This window comes from Varroa destructor, unplaced genomic scaffold, assembly GCF_002443255.2.
Source record: "Varroa destructor unplaced genomic scaffold, Vdes_3.0 BEIS01000002.1, whole genome shotgun sequence".
In the NCBI taxonomy this organism is placed as follows: domain Eukaryota; kingdom Metazoa; phylum Arthropoda; class Arachnida; order Mesostigmata; family Varroidae; genus Varroa; species Varroa destructor.
Genome location: NW_019211455.1, coordinates 11,965,055 through 11,985,638, shown reverse-complemented (window position 1 = coordinate 11,985,638; position 20,584 = coordinate 11,965,055). Strand labels below are relative to the sequence as shown.

The 20,584-nt window shown below is 44.5% G+C and overlaps 1 protein-coding gene and 1 long non-coding RNA gene across 3 annotated transcripts in view; one reads left to right on the top strand and one right to left on the bottom strand.

The window, feature by feature from the left end:
- Positions 1-15,281, top strand: part of LOC147757381 (uncharacterized) — a 64,790-nt gene extending 49,509 nt beyond the window's left edge. Inside the window, exon 4 of the long non-coding RNA XR_015322529.1 lies at positions 13,275-15,281. This is a non-coding gene — a long non-coding RNA (uncharacterized LOC147757381). The remainder of the gene's footprint in view (positions 1-13,274) is intronic.
- The window catches only part of LOC111244842 (semaphorin-5B-like), a 52,021-nt gene continuing 31,448 nt past the window's right edge, over positions 12-20,584 (bottom strand). The window contains exons 1-6 of one of the 2 annotated variants that reach the window (XM_022792334.2): positions 15,277-15,412; positions 10,267-10,544; positions 3,479-3,877; positions 2,792-3,200; positions 1,741-2,542; positions 12-1,453 (exon numbers count right to left, since the gene is read on the bottom strand). In XM_022792334.2, the coding sequence (XP_022648069.1) occupies positions 83-1,453; positions 1,741-2,542; positions 2,792-3,200; positions 3,479-3,877; positions 10,267-10,363 (3,078 nt within the window). In that variant the 5' untranslated portion in view covers positions 10,364-10,544; positions 15,277-15,412 and the 3' untranslated portion in view covers positions 12-82. Of the gene's footprint in view, positions 1,454-1,740; positions 2,543-2,791; positions 3,201-3,478; positions 3,878-10,266; positions 10,545-15,276; positions 15,413-20,584 lie in introns of those variants that run through there. The other variant, XM_086982061.1, reaches the window with a different exon arrangement.

The window sequence follows — 20,584 nt, the reverse complement described above, 5'->3', positions numbered from 1 at the left end:
ATTTACACCCGTAGACGACAATTAGGGAAAAACATTGTCACAAATATATACTATTTATATACAAACAACAAGTCGACGCTTTTTAGAAATTTTGGTCATCTTCTATCTGTGCCCGGAACGTGCTTGATCGCTTGATTGTGGCCGTCACCTTGACAGGGGAGGCCGTCTGAGAGTTCAGTACATCGAACTGTCCCTTGAAGGCTGAGCTTGGCACGTACGTGTTGCTTTCTGCTTGGACGAGTGGCTGTGACGCCAAATGCTTCGGTACGTGAATGCCCTGTATGCTATTGCATAACGACCCAGATGCGCCACTAATCAATACCTCCTCTTGATGGCGCTTATTGTAAGTTCGTACGACGAGAACTATCGTCGCCAAACCGGATACGTACGCCAAGATCACAGCCATCGTGAAGGTGAGCAAACCAACACCAATGCACTGGCTTTCGATTGATGCCGATGCGATGACGTTCTCGTCGTTGAGACAACTTCGCGATTCGCGTGTGTGCACATTAGCTAGGCAACGCCACTGTTCTTTGGCGATACATTGTCGTTTCCTTTGCTGCTCCCCGCTTAAGTTATCACAGCGTGACCAAGGGGTCCACTCCGACCAGCCTTCGATCGGGCACGGTTCCTGGTTGCACTGTTGTTCCTGTATGGAAAGGCCAGAGCAGCCACTGTTGCCGTGTCCGCGATTGTTACAGACGCGTTCTCGACGCTGTACTCCACCTCCGCATGAAACAGAGCATGGGCTCCAAGCTGACCATGTCGACCAAAGCGAGCCGTTTTCGGACGTTTCCTGATGCGCCGCCCAAGATGTGTAGCAGTCAACGTGGTTTTGGCAGGATCGTTCATTCTTGGAGAAGACAAGTCGGATAGATGTTGCATAAGGTACACGCGCGATGCATTGATAACGGAAACGTCGGGCCAGCCAACTCACTGCCGATGTCGATGGATTAGTAGATAGAGATCCATTTCTGTTTTCTCTTTGGCTGCCCCCTGCGACAATAGTCGTAGATACGGGACTGACTATATGCCACTCACCCCATTCCGGTGCGCTTTTAACTTCTGGACACTCGTGGTTATTGCAGCTGCGATACTCTTTTGAGCAGCCAAGGTCACATTCTCGTGTTTTCATCGCGGTTCCGCATTGACGACGCCTCACTTGGAAGCCACCACCACAGGGAGAGCTACAAGCAGACCATTCTCCCCATTCATTCCAATGTGTCACTTCTTTAGGTATTTGAACTGCAACTGAAGGGTGGCATATAGGGTTATCAGGACATCCGCGTTCTTCAAGCGCTGTTCCAATGCAATCATGTCCTCCGAATGCCGGCTGCGGGTTACTGCAAGTACGGGACCGATGCTGAAAACCGGGTCCGCATTGCGCACTGCAGGCCGACCATTCGGTCCAGTCGGTCCAACCGCCGTGTCGCGTACAGTTGACCACATGAACCTGCAAGTAGAATAATTATTACAATAAAAAAGCAGCTGAAGCCTAATACATATAAAAATCCCGAAGAGAACTATAATAGGCAATGGCTCTTTGTTCAATTAGTAGTTTGACATCAAGTTTGGACATAGAAGGGTTTGCTGCCTAGCAGAGAGTTGAATGGCAAGTATAGTATGTACATGGGCAAAGTTGCATAGTCGATTCCTCTTTGAGCTTGTCAATCTCTATTGCATTCATAACCTAAAGGTGTGGATGAAAATTTTATTAGTAAAATCATTCTTTTAACTTACATTATGTCCAACACAATTGGTTCCACCATTGCTTGGCGCGGGCGAATCGCATTTCCTTTGGCGGCACTTACAAAGTTCGCCTGCCGGAGCTCCAGCGAGGCCGCATTCTCGCCAACTGCTCCAACGTCCCCATGATCCATTAACAGCAACAGGAGTCTCTCGAATGGGACACACATGGCCTTGCGCCCAGAAGGCGTCGAGTACGTTGTCGTTAGGTGCTGTGCTGCAACGCTCTTCTCGCGAATCCCATCCGCAATAGGGGTCGCCGGAATCGACGCAGGTCTCCCGTGACTCGTATTGGCCGCAGAAACTGAGTGGAATTCTCAGAATGTCTCTATCAGTAGCAGCAAATAGAGCATGCTTCTCCTTGACTAATAGCAGCCGATTCAACTTTTCGCCATCACGGAACAGATGCGCTTCCTCGACGACACAGGTCACATCGGTGGTTGGATAATGTACGATCTTTTTTAGGGTACCTTCCAATGTGACGACAAAAATAACCCTAACGCTCGTCTGATACGAGGTCCATACTTCATCAGCCTGTAAATGTACGAGGCGCTCCAGATTCGAATGATACAGCGGCATCGTGCGAGCGTTTCTCACAACGTCAAATGTCTGCTGAAATCGTTTGACGTCAATCATCTCGTCGCTAGTAAGTTCATCGTTTATGTTGCACTCGAAACGGGCTGGAGCTGTCCTGCCTCGTTGGAAGTCATTCATCGCGCCCGTAAGAGGCCCCTTGAATGCCGCCTCGATATCATTCAGAGTGTATGAACACACTGCTGTTCCATATATGCTGTTACTGTAAGTGATAGGGTAATATAGAACCGAAAAATAAGGTAACACATAAGATCAGTAAGGTATGCAGAGATTATTTCGCTTGGCTTCCTGAAGGTCATCATACAAATAATATATTGCCCATTGGTTTGTATTGATAACAATCTCACGACATAGTTGAATTCACCCGTGTTACTAAACGGGTTTGATCTTCTGTTTATAACTAAACCCTCACGTAGTCGGGGTCTTAGCAAAAGATATCTACCGGACTTACTCAGGCGTCGTGAACGATATATAGAACGTCTTCAGGGAGCTGAGGTAGGCGACACTTTGAGCCTCATTGAAGTCGAACGGAATATTGCCAGGCAGTGAACAGCTGAGTCGAGCCTTGAGGAAGGTTGTCCACGTATGCTTCATGATGGAACTGCCTGAATCGTTTTTGCACACCCGACCAACCCGCGAATAGACCGCTTGACCACAACGCATGTATTCGAGGGCGGACTCACGAAAGAAAAAGTAGATAAAACTGCCAATTTCAAATGACGCGATAAACTGAGGCCTGTTGAGATATTTTTGGTCGTTCTGTGTAGTTCGAAGTAACGGACCAGTTGTTCCAGTTCGAAGGAAGGCGAAGTCATTACCAACGAAGTCAATGGGACCGCCGAGAAAGAGATTGTCGTCAGCTGAATATAGTCAATAAATAGAGAACCGCACGAGGTTATTTTAGGTTGTTCTCCAGAAGCTTTTACTGCAAGCACATTATATCCTAAGACAAGTTGATACTGCGGGTGCAGCATAATTATCTATAGTAGTCACTATAACAATTCGTTGTTATAGAAATCTGTGATTATCAAGACTTTGATGGAAAACCACATAATGAAGATGGCAAACTACACGACAGGCATTTGATTTCGGTTCTAGTATCAATGAAGTATATCGCAGAGAAATACGCTAGACTCACCGGTGATGTGTGAAGTAATGTTTGCTATTGGATAGTAGGGTGATTTGGTGATTCCTGTCTCCTCGCTGAGGACGAAGCTTAAATCGTGTGGGGAATATCGTCGGCATAGCGGCGAAAATGCATTTGTTCCACACGCCAAGATTGACCCGTTGTTCTTATGGAGAATAGTTATGTAGTTACGACAGTTTAGAGCCGTCTGGCCCTTGAGAATGCATTGCTCAATCGTCTTATTCGACGAGACCCACTCATGGCTTTCAAGTGGCATTAGATCGTCGAGGCTTAACCGAAAAATAAATTCCCGTCCACCGGCAATCAACTGCTGATTATTTTCATCGAAGAGGAGTTGACTGAAGTTCTCTGCGCCCTCGTGGGCAAACCGAATAATATTTTGCTCGATATCTGCATTCAGTGTGAGGAATACGATAGCAAGGTTAAATGAGGTTTACAACAAGACATTATATCCACAATGATTAAACTTATCATGCAGTATTTTAGAGCTCTAGCTATTTGCTGTCACAGCTGTAAGGCTTTGACATGTAATTAGAGTTTTATCGTACACTTATTGCTATATTAGCATGCATTATTTTTATTTTCCTAGTTTCCATATATACAATATATATACATATATATATATATATATAGAAAAAAAAAGAAGAAGAAAGACCGTCGGCCAAAACCGCACGGTGTCCGTTTATCGATACAGATCAACAGCAAAGGTCATCGTGCGTGCGAAATGCTGCGCACCAGTCTACTTTACTCCCGAGGCAATAGGGACCCTCTGCCGCGATTGCCATCACTGCTATTATATTTCCACATATCCGTTAGTGACATGACGAAGCCTCTTCTGCGACTTTACACGATGCCGAACACAGACAATTTTCGTTCTACGCCCCTATTCTGTCGCCGGGTAGAGACGTGTCCACGTTGTATGCGCATTTCAAACCCACTACCACATTCGATGGGTTTAAACATCGTACCCTCTTGCTTTATAAATTTGTTTCGTATCCTTGTTTGTACAGATTCACTGCGTTTGTTGTTGACCGCTTGCGACATGCTACGTGTTTGATTTTCTTCTTCGGTAAAGTGCGACACATGCTGCTGTGAACGTTGGTCGCTGGCTCTCCGCCTGGTGTCGCTGAAATTTTTCTAATGAAATTTCTGCTTCTTATTTTTTCGCTTTTATCATCAGGGCCATCGCTCTGGATATGTTCATATTATCAGTGTGCAGGAAACAACGTCCGCACTGCCCGTCAGTGCTTATTTTAGTGTGCATAACGTCGAGATGTCGCATATGGTCTTCCTTTACCGCATGGTTAGGATTATTATACTGCTAGCAGTAGAGTTACTTCGCTTGCCTGCGCGCAATTACCTTTTCCTGATGTGGACCAACCTCTAGCTGGTGCTACAGCTGCGTTCTATTGCCACACATGTCGTATGCTTATGTTTATATACATTTATATGAATAGAGCTAGAAGACCATTCATACATGAACCATAATGTGCGCATGTCTAACAAAGGCAATCCAATCAAGTAAGGCACAAAGTCGGACCGTAGATAGCTTTCGGCGAACCGTAAGCCAACAGAGAGGATCACTTACGGCGGAGGAATAACGCCAACAAGCGCCGGTGCCCCCGCTAAGTTGACGCAGGAACCAGGCGACACACAATCGGCCACGGCTTGACAACCGTTTGGGAAGTGCGTATTGTTTATTGTGCTTGCTGTCCCGCTAGTAGATTACCGTACGTACTATTCTGTGAAGATAAAGTTCATAATTTTAGCAATAGAAACCGTAACGCTTTTTCAGGCTGCTTGTTCTGCTATTGTGGCACTGCTGTGGCGGCCTGTAATGGCAGATATATTGAGTGCGCATTCTAAACACGAGACTACTAGCGACGCTCAAGTTGTAATTAATACATCATGTAAGTCTGTGCTATAATTAAGTCCATTGTAGACCTGCTGATGATGTTCGCCATATTTCGATTCATGTGCTTCCTCCTTGGCAGAACTCGCTGGGTTCAACGTCCGCCATTCATCAAATCGAATAAAACTATAAGACAAGATGAATTTGTTACTGACGTAGGGGGTAATAACTGAATTACCCTATGCTACTGCCACTGCCTGAATGTATCTTGACACGCTCATCTTCGTACCCCCATGCAACACGCTACTGGATCGGCTATTCATTGTTATTAAGAACGACAAGATCAGCGGTCACATGAACATCAGCAGATCAAGTCATCGCAGCTACCTCTCAACATCGTTTCCGGTATTCACTCAGAACTTCGTGTTACACAAAGTTCTAACGATTTGCCAGTGATCCAATAACATGCATGTGAGTACTTCTAGCGGTGTACTTGTATGGCTCAAGTTGCGATAGGGCATTATCTATACTATGAGATGTATTCAGAAAACAGCCACGAGGACGTAAGATAGAGGACAAACTCTAATTGTACGTCGGTAGTTCGGCAACATCTATCAGTTGAGGGAACAATAACAATCAGAAGCAAGAAGCTTCCAGAGCAACAGAAAGGGGTAAACAAAGCTAACGGCAAAGACAACTCGCTCCTAATTCTTCAAAACTTCATTCGCGCAAATGTTAGATATCCCACCTGTCCTGCGCAACGGCCATATGTGACGGTACGCACTTGACTGTCCGCTAGCCTTTTTTTTTTTTTTCAGTGTCAGTACGTGGTATAGTATAGACGGTATATTTTCCAGGCCAGTGGAGGCACTCGTTTATTTGTTGTTCCTCTGTGACCTTCTATTGAAATTGGGCTTTCCCTGGATATCGTCGTTGTCGTAGATGATTTTCACTTGATGTGTAGCTTTCGTACCGCAACGATTAAAATCTCGTCTTGGCTGCTCTGCGTCTGTTTCGTTCTGTACCTCATCACATTGGCTTCATGTTATACGACTAAACAGACGAGGGAATCAATGAAAAGACCGACGAGCTGCACGTCAGAAGAAGCGAATGGCCCCGGGCAAGAAAGACTAGCATGCTGGATCGTACGGACAGCACCGTACTGCTATTATGCAGTAACAATAACGACATCAGTAGCTGCAAAAGTAGCAGGCGACATTGTAGACGTGGTCGCGGTAGCATGGTGGCACCGTCGAAAAGGCCGCGTCTTTTCGGCTAAATCAGCTAACGGTGGCCTCAGCCGCGGCTTTGTGTACATAGACGCGGTGCTGGTGCCAGTTGTGGTAATAACAGTATCATACTTGGGCAAATCATTTTGAAGCTAAACTAAGGAGCTTCTGGTCAGTTCCTGAAGGAGCAATACAGCCACTGTCTTACCACCTATGCCAGTCATAGTGAAAGCGGTAACTGTAGTTGTTCGATAGTAAGAGCCCCTATTATTATTACTTCGTTACAACCATTGCCCATGGAGCAAGTTATGCGACATGCAACAGCCACAGTTGTATCAAAATGAAAAGAAGAGGGAACATAGTGTTTTATTGGATCATGAAAATGCTTGAACATCGCATTGCGTGAGTCTGCGCTACGGCAAGTGGCTTGACCCGCCGCTGCTGGCTCGGCTAAACCGACACACTGCTAGCGTTACGCCATTCTGAAAGCATTAGCACGACCACATGAAATGTTTGCCTATTTCCCCAGGTCGCCTGTGTCCAGCCGACAACATGACTTCAAATGCGATCTTTTACCCGAAGACACAGAGGCCCTAGAGGCATTGGGTCGGTCTCATCGTTAGCACGACGATATATCGCTGTAGTGAAGTAACGAATGATGGAGTCGAACTGAACTTACGCCAACCCTCTCTGGCTTATGGCCTGCGTCAAACAGGACGTACGATCGAGAACTAGCGACTACCTGAATGGAAAGAGGTAGAAAGAAGTAAGCAAACGTCCGGCGACACCGACGGAAACCGTCCATAGGTTTTGCAGACGGATGCTATTTCGTTATTACATGTGCTCGTATGATACAGATACCTGATGAAGCTCGCGTACCGCAATTACGGCGCACATAGCAAGTAAACACCACATTATAACGTATTTATGTAATGGTTATACAGACTGGCATCTGTACCTTCCGCTGTTCATGGTTAGCACTTCGTGAATTGGCGTACGACATTCAAACTGTGAAGTGCTTTACTCAATGCATGCGTATGTGGACCGCGATATCGAAGACTAAGAGAAAACTGTTCTGCAAAGAAAGCAAAATAAGCCGTAGCAATTGAAGTTTGCCAACAGTGTAGCAATAGTGTTTATCAACGACCTCAATCGGAACACACGCTTTGTAAGGGATGAGATACCAGCAACTGTAGCTATAAGGGTTCGGATGAAGTGCATTAACTAATCGACATCTTTTGCCATGTCGTATCAATCTCATCAACAAACCGTTCCCAATTGACTATATGCTAAGCGTACCTATATAATCTTCTTTGCACGAGTTATATTCATATCGTCAATACACAATCCTCACAAAATAGCTAGCCCTTTTTTTTAAGTATAAACTCCTTCATATGATTTTCATATATATTCTGCCTGTTACGGAGTCTTCATTTCATACTCATCTAATTCGCACCCTGAGTTCGCTTGTTATTTCCCAATAGTCCGTGTTTGTTTTTGCTTGTTCTAACATTAGTTGATAACATAGATCTTTCGCTTTAGATCAATGCGTAACTCGCTCAACCATTTCCACTCCATACATACGGCGTTTGCGCTCGTTCCTGTAATAACATTGTTTCGTTAGGCGGAAAGCGTTCCTCGTCAACATACGTTATTCGCAGTCATTTTCCAGCTGCGTCTTACGTGACCTTACGTATACCGTGTTGGTTCTAATGGAAAAAAAGAAAAAAATGCATTCCGACCGCTACGAGCATTAGTTCTATAATGTCACTGACTGTTCCATTTTTCGCCATTTACGGGAAGCAACCGGATCCTTATTTAATCATGTAATTAAATAGGGATATATGACCGACTCAGCAAACTATGCTGTTTTATTACACGGACAGACAACAGGTAATGATCGAATTTCTAAAAATACAGTGAGGTACCCTGTTTTCAATCATCTCGACATTATACCAGAATACCAAAGCGAAGCTCATTGACAATATCCCGTCCTTATGCACACCAGTGATTACATTGTGCGTGCTAGCATCGAGTACAAATATACGTGGATACCTTTTCCTGAAAAAGGTCGGCGATTCCAATCAGATCTTCTGTTCAATCTCGATATAAGCTCGAAAAAAGCAGATCATTATAAGGGACACGTCCTTTAGCAAGCCTACAAGAGCTTTGTTTTTTTTCTGCCTGTAGCGAAAGTGGACGCGCATCATACACAAGTGAAAAGGGAACACTACACAGACAATGGTGGTCGTTATAGATTGGGTAATCGGGAGTGATGATCGGGAGAGGGGTGTGGCTCCGAGCGTCAGATGGCTATGAACGTACTCAATTCTGCATAGCCAGAAACGGACATACATACGGATCAGTTCCTATGATTACGCGTGCAAGTCGACAAATACAGAGATCCTGCGCACGCAAACAATACAGCGCACATACGCTATGAACGCAGAGGCTCTACTACGAATTATTGAAAACCTAAAAACGTTACTACAACATTTCAAATATCTTTTCGCATATTCTAGTTCATTTAATTTAAGAACACTATGTTATAGCGGGCTTGGCCTGCCAGTTTTCGGGCCTTCCGTCAATCCAATCTCAGATCTTCGGTGACTTCAACTTGAGACGCGAAGAGCCTCTCTTTGTATAACAGTTCAACACACTACGGAGCAGCGGTCACAGCAGTAACTAATAAAGAGCTAAACCTCCCCGTGTAACGATGCGCCTTATTTTTCACCGAACCTTTCCGTCTTTCTGTAGACTTTTTGGTGGTGTAGTTTGCCTGTATCTTTTTCAATTTTTCAGCAACTGATGCACGAACGCTGTTCGAAACCCTTCAGAGGCACAGACAAGTTTTGAAGACGCACTGTTTTCGATGTCTGTTTGCGGAACATCGTCTTGATACTAGCCATCAGCCACCATCGAGAATGCGAGGGCAGTAATTGATACGTGTTTACCATATTGAATACATGATGCAGTACGATAACAGACTTTCGCAGTAGACGGTTTTGCCGTGACCGACGATATCTTTTTGCTATCCGTTCAGTCAGAAACTACCAGGTAGTCAGCGAACGCTCGAATTTTTTCGCTTTGATAATGTAGATCACGATGAAACGACTGTGAACGGACTAAATGACTAAATGATTGGCGTTGACTAATAGGTAAACCTTACTACATAATCATGTCTGGCCGATTTAAGTGACAGCCTTACGTTGCCAGGATCGTCTGCCGGCTTGGAAGGGAAATTTATGCGTGTTAAAAATAAGCGTGGTCTGTAACATCACATTTGCTGGGCTGCTATGACGGCTAAAAATATTTGTCTTCCTCGAGCATTCCTGTCATCTTCCACGGTAGACAAATACAAGCCACCGCTAGCACACATCCAGGGAAGCGATAGTCATACGGCTGGTCAGAACTCGTTGCCATTTCGTCCATGAGAATTTTATTGCCACGTGTGTATCTGCTCGATCAGTCGAAATCGGTCCACATTTTTACTGCCTCCACCGTCCGTCAGCCTGATACTGTGGTACTAGGTTTATCTATTGAACTTAGGAACACGAGGCGAGCTACTTCAGATTTAGACGTACACTTGATTTTAGCTATAAACTCAAGGCGTTTATTCTCCCTAACTAACCGGTGATTGTTCCTACCTGAACGCATCGATTTAGAGTTTCCGCAAGCGCAACAATGGCTGTACTTACAGTGAACATTAACGACCGACGACGTGTACGCACACGACGGTAGAAGCCATGATAGTAGAAACCTGATAAGATGCAAGGCAGAACTTGTTGGCTTCATCGTAATTTTGTGGTACTATTTTCGTTTGGTGCCAAGTGACAGGGTTTTCCCTAGAGGTCCTTGAGTTGAGATAGTACACTATCTATTCAAATCGTGCAGAAGGCGAGAGTCATGCTGTGAGACCGATGAGATCCAACAGGCCGTTGGGCATTCGATTTCATGGTATAATTTTACCGAAAACCTGTAAAGTGAAATGGGTTTTGTGTTAAATTAGTGCATTAGGAAGCAAAGTGCGCTCGGGGTAGCCAATGTGCATTTGCTCGAACGATAATTGCCACCGTTAGTTTTTCGCTTTATCTTAACGTTTATAGATGATAAAACAATAGACAGACAGTACCAAACATAAAATTTGTTTAAATCGATCTGAAAAACAAGCCGCAATAAGGACTAACAGGACCCCTTCTAATTGTATCTGGAGTAATATCGACAGATGGTCTAGAAGACTTAGTCGAAAGCCTTACAGAGAGTATAGCTTAAGGTAAGCGAAAACAGTATATTGTAGATATCATATCCTATATGATGATACTGTTATTCTATTTAGCACTCGAACTTACGATACGAAGCTCTGTTTTTTTCGAGTGCTTTTAAAAACAGGCAATGAATTGTTGAGTTTCATACGGGGACAGAGCCATATATGCATTGTAAAATAGATCAGGACATAACAGCCGAATTAGGGGATTGAATATAACAGTCAATTAATCAACTAACTTACATATGAATAACTTTGTGCAGGATTTGAACAGCTTGTTATTTGGATGCGAGCGCGGCAATATGATATTTATTATGATGAACCTAAGTTAAAAACGTTCGTCAAAAAATAGCCTATGAACAACCGTATAGCAATACGTCATTGGTAACTTTCTGCTGACTTATTTTTAGTCATTTAAATTTCAAGTTAATAAATAAATAAAGTTATTCATTAACTGTGTCTCTACTTCCCTATGGATAAGTTTAAAGTATGACTGTGCTACCGGTATCGACTATAACAGTCGAACGTATTCCAAATGTTAGGAAGATTCATGCGAATAGGGTTAACCGGCTTTTTCTCTCGTCAAAAATGTCTTTTGGGCCAAACTTAAAATGGCCAGGAAGGGCCTTCGTTCTATCGACTCTCAGGAGCCTTAGGAGCACACAAACAAAACAATATGGCCCGGAACATGGAGGCAGCACCTGTCGTTCAATCGTGTCTGCACCCGGTTCAGCGAGGTCTGTCTCCTTAACTAATTAGCGACGCGCAGAAGCTAAACAGAGGGAAAAGAACGCACAGAATATCAGTAGAACGCTAGAAAAGGCAGAATACAAAGCTAGCACGCTTTCACTTATTCGGTCTAGAACAGAAACTTAGCGGAGATTCATTTTGCATGTTTCTCAATACGGCCTCAAAGCATACGCGATTTTTGGCAATTTTATTAACGATCAGTTGTCAATATCAACATTGCTACCATAGACTCTATACATAGGAACACCTGGTTCTTTTGCAATCGTCAGACCAAACTTTCACTGTCAATAGGACCAGACGAAAACGCCCGATTGGTTATGGGCAACTTACCACTATATTCAGACGATCTATTCGGTTCTTCGTCATTGTATAACTTCGTCAGTCAAACGGTGGAAATAACTTAAGTACAGCAACATGAATAGAAGTCATTGCAAACATCTACCTGTGTGTAGATGTACTTGATCTATCTTCCGCTGCTCATGAGCTCTCTTACAGTTGTTGGCCTTCTTGCTACACAAAGGTCTGTGCCATTAAATTGTCCAATTGATTTATGGGAAAACGATTAATTTTAGGTTATGATTTTTGTGCGAACTAATTGAATTTTACCTTTGGTGATTCATTCACAAAAAATTGATTAACCCAGCATGAAAAAGTATACCGCTTTCTACTATTGAACAATTAAAATTTGGCCAAAGTGTAGACCTTTTTCGTTGTGTTAGTTATATATATATATATATATATATTAACTAGCCTGTTGGCGGAAGTTGTCCTCTTGTTCATTAGACGCCTGTGGGTTTCTGGTCTCAGCTGATCTTGCGGTAGCTACAGTTACAGCTGAAGAAGCCATTGCTCCGATCTGCCCATCGAACCAGTCTATAATGGTCGTTTGCGTCTCATCGAGAGGGGGTGCTTGGTCGTAGTCTCCGATTGCTGATACCCATCACTTAAAGATAGATGGATTCTGTGCGATATTGAGTACTGCGACTGGCGTCACTGGGTAGTAACTTTTTACTGATTAAAGCCACATTATTCTATCCTTGATGGACAAAGACAGAAGGGAGAATCATCGCGGAGAAAAAACGAGGACAACGCACGTAGCGACTCGCTGTCGTTTCTGCTTTTGCTGGCGATGTTGAGGCGGCAACCCCAGTAGCAACTGCGTTTTATGTATCGTACTTAATCGCAAAGGTGCCCCGCCACCGTCACCACCGTTACGACCAAGAACTAACAATTCAATTACTCTGCACGACATTAATTAATGAAGACTAGGAAACCACGTAATAACTCGTAGTACGTGTGCTGACGTTCATTTATTTGCTCGATTTCAGCTTTCGCCGAAGCGAATTTCACGTGCACGCTCAAATGCACGTGCGTGCACATTGATGACATTGGTCGGAAATACGAGTTTTATTTTCATTGTCTTATGTAAATATCGCTCAATGAAATACTAAAAGTCGGCCAGTAATCATTGCTATATAGATGAGTCTGCGCCATTTACGACTGGTAGTCAATTGGCTAAATTTGTCATCAATAATTGTTGTCTATTGAGAACTCGGACAACTTGCTTCCTTGAAGTTCTTCTTGACCTGGGTATATCGTCCCATACCATATAAGTTAAACATCTTTAAACCAGTAACACCGAGTTTGACCTTTAATCTTGATGCTAGTAATTCTGTATGAATATCATTGCAGGTATATCTTGATTCTTCGCTACGTGGACGGAACCGGATAATACGGTAATAAAAAAAACCTGCAAGCAAGATACCTAAAACGTGCGGAAGCAGGAGAAAGATGAAGTATCGTGCGGATCGCGCTTAATTCGCAAACGGAATATCATCCACACAAATACGAAGATGCAACAAAACCATAATGAAGATTCATTCTGGATATACGATACACATCAGATCGAAAGAGGTCGTCGTACTGCGATTGTCAACTACAAAAAAAAACCATAACACGTTTTAATAGGGGACCATTGATTAGCGGGCATCGGATGCTGCTACAGAAGAAAATTACCGGCTTAAAAATATCGCGAAACACTTTAACGTGATCGGTTCATATCAGTTATAGGCTGATTTCTCACTGCTTGTCTGCCCTATGGTCTGCTTCATTTTTTCCATCAAAATGTCGAGGTAAAAGCATTGGCCTGTAAAGCAGGCCACGTATAAACGCTTTCTACAGAATATGTTAACTAACAACAAGCAAAATCTGTAAGACATCTGCACCTCTTTCCCAATTCGACCGAGTCGTTGCTAGTCAATCACTACCAAATTGTCCTGGACTGCTGCCGTAGTCGTTCACTCGCGCCGCTTAATCAGATCACCACTACTGTTGAATTTTGGTGCAAACTATCCCGTACCTTTTCCGTTCCCCATTCGTAGAGCATGATATCGTACGTGATCGCCGACGCATCAGACGTGTCACGGACGGCTAAGCCTGCTGCTGGTGTTCTCACCCGACTTCTACCGCTGCTAAAGAGCGGGAGCAACCCTTGAATGCCCTTCTCCCTATATTATGTTTGAATGCTGTTGGCTAATCTTTTTCTGCACATATGCGGGACCGCGTTGGGGCGCGGGGGGAACCCCCCGTCAAGTGACCAATTCCGTAAAAACGTGATGGTTCCGTTGATTGTTGTTGTTGTTGTCGTCGTTGAGTACGTTGTATAGCATCTGATTTGACCATTTCATTACTCACGCGCCCATATTCCCTCTCAGAAAGACTGGCCAGAAATCAGATTAAACGTCATAATAACAACGAACATATTGGATATGATGTGAGTTAGATATCGTATACGAATGACAGTAATGTGTGTGTGTGTAGGTACGACTTCTTGGAGTTTTTTTAGCTGGGAGGCAACAACAGCATTAGATCCATCCACTGTTTCGAGCCAAAAATACGCCACCCAGTCCAACAACGTTCTTGGCGAAATCGTTTATGAGACTGCGTTCGCAAGAATCGGCTGCGGCTACGAGCAGTGGATTAAGCTTTTTTTCGAAATCGGACCAGGAACAGCTTAGAATCATCCCTCTTACGCTTGGTTCTGCCCGGTTCTCTCTTCGGAAACGGATAGGGGTCTTTGTGGCGTATTTTCAGACGTCGTCATCGTCACGAATATAATATATGACACAAAAGCGAATGGTGACCGGCGTCTTAGAGAAATGATCATCGATTTTGTGAGGTTATTGTTTAAAGGGCCCTTCATACCGCTTACAGATACACATTTATTCTTACCGCCGTTGACAACAGGGCGTTCGTGTATGCTCGAATGTGTGATACGTATACAGAAAATCTTGAAAGCGTTTCCTGTTCTAGGCTCAATCGTTGTGAAAAGTGCTTACCTATCGTCTTTTGTCTGTTACCCTTACATGTACCTACCGATAAAGGCTTTGTTCTATGTTTCTAAAATGTGGGATCGCCGTTTCTTATGACGTTCCGCATCTATTGCATTGAGTAAATGGACTCGTCTAATAAATAGCTTAGTTCCTTAGAGATTAAATTTGTAGAGTGTCGATGCAAAGCTATTCTCACTTCGGCATAGGCAGTCTCACTTCGGTCGCTCCATGGTATTCAAGAACTAAAGCCTCGGATATGTCAGGCATCTTCTACACTGCATATAATAACAATAAAAAATAGACAAGAAAAGGAAAGTTTACAGAAAAGATCGAAACAATTTGCCAAGAAGATTGATCCTTACCTTGTCCTAAAAGGATACGGCTTCAGACTTTACTCTGGTTTACGAGAAATTGAACAAGATAGTAAAATAAACCTCCGTTGATTCGACAATACCGCGCATTGCAGAGTCCGAGCTTCACTCACATCACTCGTCTAACTGACACCTAACAAATACAGTAAAAACATATCCACGGGGTGTCTAGTTCTGTACTTTTCATCACGGTTTACCACTAGGTCGCATCAGGCACAGATACCTGTCAAGTCTATCCAAATTCGTTATCAACTTCGTTCCTATCGAGCACCACACGAGCACCTCAATGCCAAATGCACATTTCAGTAATACGCTTGAGAACAAGTTTTCCTGCTGATCGAAGTATTTTATTTTTCTTTCCTTTCTGATGCCAGACCTGGCCAACACAGTGTCCTCATTATCTAGCTGTGCTACTCAGGAAATTAAGTCGTTTACGTCCCGATTCTCTGTGCAAATCCACCGGCGATTAACTAGCAACGAGTAATCAACAACCAGGAGTAAACTTCTGTTGCAGAAACTTACGACTCTATTCGAATTGGCTTGGCGTATTTCAGGGTAACAAGCTGGTGTGCGTTCGCGTTGTCTGATCCTGTTTTGCTTCTGTTTTATTCTGGCGATTTGACCGTTGTCGTCGTGACGGTTCACTTCAGTTCTATCGGACGCACAGAGCGAACACTTCTATTTTTACAACGCGCGTTCTCCCTCTATCTCCTATACAGGTAGCGTGGAGTGTTGTAACCGTTTCGCTGACGCTCGTGTTTTCTTTGGTTGAATAGCGGCGCCAACGGACGCTTCTCTTCGGAGCAGCGGCGTTTCTCTTCCTAACAGGCTCCGTCGAGGACTCTCTGTAGCTTCTGCTGCAAGCTGACTGGCCGGCAGTCTGACGGGACGCTGTTATCTCGTGAGAGAGCCGGTGACTCCGTGAGTCGGCGAATGAGGGAGGGCAGACAAAGCGCTCTCTTCCAATGACGGACGCAGCTACGGCCGTCGCGGCGGCAGCAGAAGTAACTGCCAGCAAACGGGCGAAACTGCATGAGTAACTCATGAGTTGCCGCAGCGGCAACAGTTCCGAGTGGCAATTGGCAATAACAGTACCACAATTGTAGAGGCGACGGTGAAGCACCAACGGCAAAAAAGAAAGCCGTACGCGACAGCCACAGGCTGACTTGTTATCTTGACGGCTTGGCCTTCTTCGTTTGTGAACCGCGCACCGTGAGCCAATGAGCGGCCGGCCGGCCGGCCGGCCGGCCGGTAGGCAGACGCTTGTTCTCTTCTTGTAGCCGTCGTGATGTAGTCGAAGTGAAGCCACGGGGACCATTCGGCAAAAAACAGAATGGTCGCGGGTTGGCTGGTGTAGCTGGCGCTAGTGCGGCTACAAGTCGCGCCACTCCCTTCTCATCAGATGGCTCTTTCCCCCTCCCACTCACGGCCAAAGCTACTAACGACAGCCGCTACTCACTCCCTTAGCAATGGTTTGGTATAATCATCATCACCAGCATCATTGGCCATGGCAGTTTCGTGTTAGGGTTCTACGAGGACTAGAACCACTGTTTTGACCATGATAACAACTAGAAACTATAGCGTGACAAAGCCTCCGGTTGACCCCGAATAGCACCAGCCAGGAGAGGGATGGCTGAAGTAAGCCGAGCTGGACTTTATCTCGCTAACTCTGCTTAGCTAAGCACTATTATATTGTATGGTCAGGTAAGCGACGAAATAGCACAGCGAATGAGCAAAGGCCTACTGAACGGCCACGACAACGCAGAAGCACGAAAAGACAAATCTTCAATAGAGTAGGCTAAATTCACTTCGGCCTTGGACCAATCTGAACGACGAGAGGGGGCCAAGGTGCGGAAGCAGTGAATTGGCTGGAGATCACGCTCGATGACTAATACCTAACACCAACGTAAGGCAGAATTGAGCCTCAACAGCCAATTGCTAGTGCTCTGGGTCTTCCTATTATTTAGCAGCTTTCATTGGGACACCGACTCGATTTAAGTTGACGTCAGCAGAAGCGGCAGCGGTCGCACTCGAAGCAACTTCAGTACAGCAGCGGCACCAATCGCTACGACTGATTATCTCTCCTCAGCCCGGAGACGCATCATTGCTCTTCAGAGTCACCACCACAGCTGTATCGTAGGTCTGCCTCGTTATGGGTCTAGCGGCACAGACCCGTTCCAGCGTTTCCTCTCTACCACGCCGTTCTTCGCGCAACCACTTGGCTATCACTGGCCGTCAGCACACAGAAGATGCGACGTAGCAAAATAGAAACAGTCTTTCGACACATCAAAAGAAGATGATGCCCCCTGTAGCCTATGAAAATGCTGTTACCAAGTTCAGCTCGTTCAGGACGAGTTGTATACGGGGCGAAATATAGATAGTATTAGCACGCCTACTAAAGTATAGCGAGTCAACGGAGCGCCACATCATAGGCGTCCAAAGACGACAACTAGCCCTATAGACAGTGGATCTAGTCGGACGAGCTATAGAATGAAGACTCAAAACAAGAAAGCGGGATAGCTAGACAAGCGGATAAAGGCGAAAAAGCGAGAGACAGTGAGGCGCAGCGATAGGAATAGTCAAAAATAGACGAAAACGAGCCTGAAGGAAGATGAAAAAGATTGGAGAAAGCCAGAAGCACATAATGAAGGGCGACGTAGTTCAGCTATCGTGAGCAAGACTCTGCCCCAGAAAGGCAAACCTGAAGAGCGCACGGTGTTTCTGCTGATACAAGCGAAATGACGCTTTATTGTCCGTGTTCTTGAGTCCCTGCAGTTCTGCGCAGATTCGTACACAGCGTTTTGTCACTAGATCGATCGATCCGCAGATCCGTAGACCTGTTCGTAAAACCTATGCGAGATCTGTCGTGAGGCTAAGAGTAGCCAGTCGCAAGCCAAAATACTACATAATAGCGATGAAGACGAAGAAGCGTTTTTTAGCAGCTACAACAGCTCTCAACAGGAGACACTCAACAAAGGCAGTGTTACGGCAAATGGTTAGGAGCGGACTAGATCCAAGTATCTAAAAGAGAAGCGTCCGGAGTGAAAAGATAACCAGCCGACTCAGTGACTGACCGAACGATGGTACACTAAAACCAACACGAACGTGTGCGCGCGTCAAAAAAGATCGCGTGTACGGGCTATGACAAAAGGTAGCTAGAGGCGAAACCACCGAAACAGCACGCGATGGCCGATAACTGCGGGACGATAAACAACTCGAAATGATAGCAAGCGAACAGCGTGGTTGTTAAACCAACTAAAGAACAACGCTTGATGGCAGTTCTGTCTGACATCGATGCCGAAGCAAGCATAACAACTATACAGGGCAGCTTTAGCTGGACGGGTACCCAGATCAGGACTCTATCCCTGTTGGACACGGGCTGGGCGCGGACTCAGCAGGACTGAGCAAGGCGTCGCCGATCGACGTGCCCTACGGAGCCATTTAGCGGGTCCATATTCAGGCTTCGAAGAGGGCTGAGTGCAAGCGGCGAAATCACCGTCTTTAACGTTGTTGGGTCGATGGTAATTGTGATGTTTAAGGATGCTGGTGTCGCTTGAAGTGAGGATGGCCTTCTTTGCCCGTAAAATCTAAGACCTACTGCTACAGGCTGTCAAAAAATCTCTTCTGAAAGACGTAGTCGGAAGAAGGACGATATATACGGGTAGGCAGTTATGGCGATGGCGACAGAGGACGGGCAAATCCGGAGAGAAAATTCAAACCGGTGTCCTGCTGAGGTCTGAAGGTTGAAGTTGCTTGTTTTCTAAATGCCTGAAATCCTACGGCGGGCACTGAGCTGGCCCAAAATTAGACCGTTTGGGGAATAAGAAAAGGATCACAGACTTGCGCGCTTTTTGTGCAGAGATCCTCTATGTATTTTGCTTTTGTCGCCAAAGGTCTAGTTCCGCCAGTCTTTTCTCGTCCCTATGTAGGAGGCTACAGAACACTTCGAGAAAGCCATGCATCGTTACAATGGAGGGAATTGAATACAAAACAAACAAGACTACTCTATACCGTCGTATACACTTAACGATTCATATATATGATATTGCAAGGTTACTGCTTGATCGCCTTTTACTGACATACCAGAAGCTTGGGGGAAAGTTGGGAAGCTAAGAAATAGGCATCAACAGAAGATTTGAATTTTACTGGGTTCAGAGATGAAGCCGTTGATTACAAGGGATAGTTACCTGGTAGCCTCAGAAACAACTGTGAGACGCGGGACGGTTTCAAGCTCCAGCGGGTAGAACTGACAGAACATCGATTGAACCCAAGTTTTACATTGTAGGCGATGTATTGATTGTTCCAAATAGCTTTGTGGACAAATAATAACGATACTGTACTCTATCGGAGCATCGTGATGGATACGGAGAGATAGAGGAGAACCCTCATTGCGCTCATTAACATCGATTACCAGATAAGGGCTCTACCTGAGATTACTCGAACAATCTCAAAAGACAATGTTTCAGGTCCAATGACACCACAATTACTGCGTGGAATCTATTCTATAAATTCAGACTATAATGACGCTAATGTGTATGTGGAATAGCATAAAAGAAAAAGAGAAAAAAAATTAAGGTATTTACAATACTTTCCGGCGCGAACTTTTGAATCATTGTTTACGTCATACGTTCTGCACGCAGAGCAGAATTCATTCTACAGTTAAAGCTGTTGCTTAGATTGAAAAAACACATAAAACAAAATTTCGAATCAGGAACTTTGCTGTTTTTAGTTGAGTTATTATGTGACTGGTTGTGCTAATTCGTTAGTTTTCCGCCACGACGCGGAGCTGTCAGGCCACGTGAGACAGGAGGTAAATGGCAGGAATCAGATCAACGTCGATTGATTCAGATATAACTAGATTGTAATAGGATTTAGCCACTAGACAGGTACCTAGTTAGATCTTAGACAAAACACCTGAAGTTTTGACAAACTTTGTTACGACATTTGAGACGGCTGATGACTGTCACGTAAACGTATATTTGAACAATGGATAAAGTTTTTGTTCTTAGAGCATCAATATCACAAAAGCCTATCGATCTGTATATTTATCGAATTGAATTGGATTAATGTCTTCGTCGTCACTATTAGGAAGTAACAATTTCAGCCATTTGTATTCACTGCTAGGAGGTTGTTATGGTCTTTAAAAGCTTGACGGAATATTGAGAAAGCTAAAATAAACGAGCTAATTCATTATAGATTAGTTGTTAGTAAAGCCAATTTAGTATATGGTTAAATCTTCTACACTAGGGCATCTCTTCGAGTCAGGAAGGACCGAGCTACCATTATGTTAACTACACAT